This window comes from Aspergillus stella-maris, assembly GCF_047715825.1.
Source record: "Aspergillus stella-maris strain CBS 113639 unplaced genomic scaffold BDV14scaffold_212, whole genome shotgun sequence".
Classification (NCBI taxonomy): domain Eukaryota; kingdom Fungi; phylum Ascomycota; class Eurotiomycetes; order Eurotiales; family Aspergillaceae; genus Aspergillus; species Aspergillus stella-maris.
In genome coordinates this window covers 1-2516 of record NW_027397006.1, presented here as the reverse complement: position 1 = coordinate 2516, position 2516 = coordinate 1, and the positions used below count along the sequence as shown (strand labels likewise).

The window sequence follows — 2516 nt, the reverse complement described above, 5'->3', positions numbered from 1 at the left end:
GCTCTTCTCTCTCTTGATATCAGAATACCTAAGGTCCGACTCGACGCTTAGCAGGACGACCCTGACCTTATCTGACAGTCCTGTCAAGGCCCAAAGTAAGAAATTCACAAAAACCACCCACACTGCTCTTCTCATCTGTTCAAAGTTACTTCCCTTGGTGTCACCGACTCTTTCCAGATTGGCCCCTATATAAGTCTTTCCGAGGATTCCAAACAAAATAAACCATAGAATGGCCAAAACCACATCCCACATAAAAGAAAGTAGATGCTATTTGTTTCTCTGTGCAAATGAAGTATTCAAATGTTTCCTGCGCACCCTTGCCAGGACCAGATATGTCGCCGCTGCAGCACAGGCTAGAGATTTATACAGTATCCCGAAATGTCCTTCCATGCATTGCACATCAGCGCCCATTTTCGAACCCTAATTCCAAAGCCCTACTTCTCACAAGTGGTTAGCCTATATTTCCGGCTGGTATCTGCCAAGATAGTATGACGCCGAATGGAACCCCAAAATGACCAAGCCATACCAGAACAGCCAAAAATATCCGCCTAGTTTTCTGCGCAACCCCAAGCCTATCACGCAAAAATTCGCTCGCCACCAAGATGATGCAGAAATGTGCGCCTCAGGTGCTCGGCTGGGCTTCACGCCTTGCCAAAAGAGGATACTAATGGGCACCAGTTGCCCGTCAAGAGTTGCCAGCCCACTTTCTTACGTATATACTACAAGGAGGAGCAACTGTATTGCAACTAATGAGGTCTTTTAACTCTTAGCCCAACTGGGCTGGAATCACGCCAGGACAACTATTCACAAATACGCATTTCCATCGTCACCGCGCAGCAGGGCAATGCAAGAATCAAATTTACCTGTAAACTACAAGTATAAGGTCTCAACCATCAGTACTTGTCTAAATGGAACTGCGCCTGGTACGGACACCCAACTCACGACAAGTGCTTGACTTTCCATCAAGTAAAGGCTGAGCAGAAGCTTTTGACCATGGCTGAAATTTTTCCTTTGTAGAGATTGTAGATTGGATGTTGGTCACCTGGTCCTTAACATCCTTCATGCACTGTTGCGCTTGTTCTTTTAGATCGTCCAAGTAGCTTTGCACCTGATCTTCAATTTCTTCAACACATTCTTTCGCTGTGTTCTGTACCTCAAGATTACCATCATCGATTTGTTCCTGAAACTCGGAGGCCTGATCGCGACACTCAGTCACGGCAAGGTCAACGTGTTGTTCGAACCGTCGCTCAATCTTCTTGACGTATCGATCGAGCTGGCACTCAATTCTCTTATCAACGTATTGTTCGAGCCTACGGTCAATCACCATGTCGGCCTCGGGAGAGCTGTCTACTTCTTGAGGTGTGGCTAGCAGGTGTTCGTGGCCAGATTCAATTAACAGTTTGCGGATCCGGTCATCAGAAACGCCACGGAGCTTACGTACAAGATACGTGTGGGTCTGATGCTCTGTTTGGCTGGGGGAGGAAGCACGTCGAAAGTCAGTCGGGCGGATCGAGGATGGTGATCGGGAAGGAGCCCGAGTACTCGGCGTGTTGACCTCTGTCGGAGAGCCTATCAATTGAGGGGGTGGAAGGCGCTGTGTTTTCCGTTCTTTATCATTGGGCGACATTGACCGGTCTAGAGATTATCATTAGACTATTATATAAGGCAATATGGTAAGATGAGAAGATACCTCTGCGCCGTTTTCCTCCATACTGAAGATATGGGTAAGGATCCACCTGCTCGGAATCTTGGCAATATGGGGGTGGATCGGGAGACAAAGCAAAGACCCGCCAATCTCTCTCAAGCACGCCATGGCGAGCGGTGTCGAAAGGCACTGCTTGAAGACTTCTTTGTTGCAGAGCATTGGACAATTGGTGTAGTTTATCAAGATAATTATTACCTAGGAACTGTCGTCCAGAGAAGTATAGACGGAGAAATTTGGATTGACAAATTTGGGCAAATGAGTAAAACTTCAAATCTTCTGGTATGGCTGGTGTCAAAGAGTCTAACCCAGATGGACAACGAACAATGCCGACCATGTTGAGGCGAAGACTTAGTGTTGAGATGGCTGATACATTTTCAACAGGCGCCGGGTGCAGGGAAAGTAGATGAGATGGACACAGAGAGTCGTTGCTTCTAAGAGCTAAACCACATTGTTCAACCCGTTCGGGAGGAATATTTAAGGATAGCACCTGGGGTCTGCTTGAGTTAGCGAGAGTTGTCGTGATTGATAGCGAGATAGATGCTTGGTTAGCAGTTTGACCATGGATGATATGGAGGCGAGTGACACAGGAAACATTGCAATTGGGTGCGTGAACAAGGACTTTCTTCAAGTTCCATGGTTGGTTTCCCGAAGAGGTGGTCATTCTGTTATCGCGAAATTCAATGTATTAAAACAAAAACCCTTGAAGAATCAAGTAGCCCTCCCACCCAGGCTTTGGGCGACGTTAAGCAAGCAGCCCTGACTCGCATAAAACGTAGATAAATGGGGTAGAATGGAAGAATAAATATAAGCT

The 2516-nt window shown here is 46.8% G+C and overlaps 1 protein-coding gene across 1 annotated transcript; it reads right to left on the bottom strand.

Annotated features, from left to right (window-relative positions):
• Positions 1 to 833: 833 nt before the first annotated feature.
• Positions 834 to 2516, bottom strand: BDV14DRAFT_49046 (uncharacterized protein). The gene is made up of 2 exons (XM_073776894.1): positions 1691 to 2516; positions 834 to 1635 (listed from the first exon to the last, which is right to left on the bottom strand). Exons 1-2 carry the CDS (start codon positions 2364 to 2366, stop codon positions 905 to 907), a joined length of 1407 nt encoding a protein of 468 aa, XP_073621581.1. The 5' UTR covers positions 2367 to 2516; the 3' UTR covers positions 834 to 904.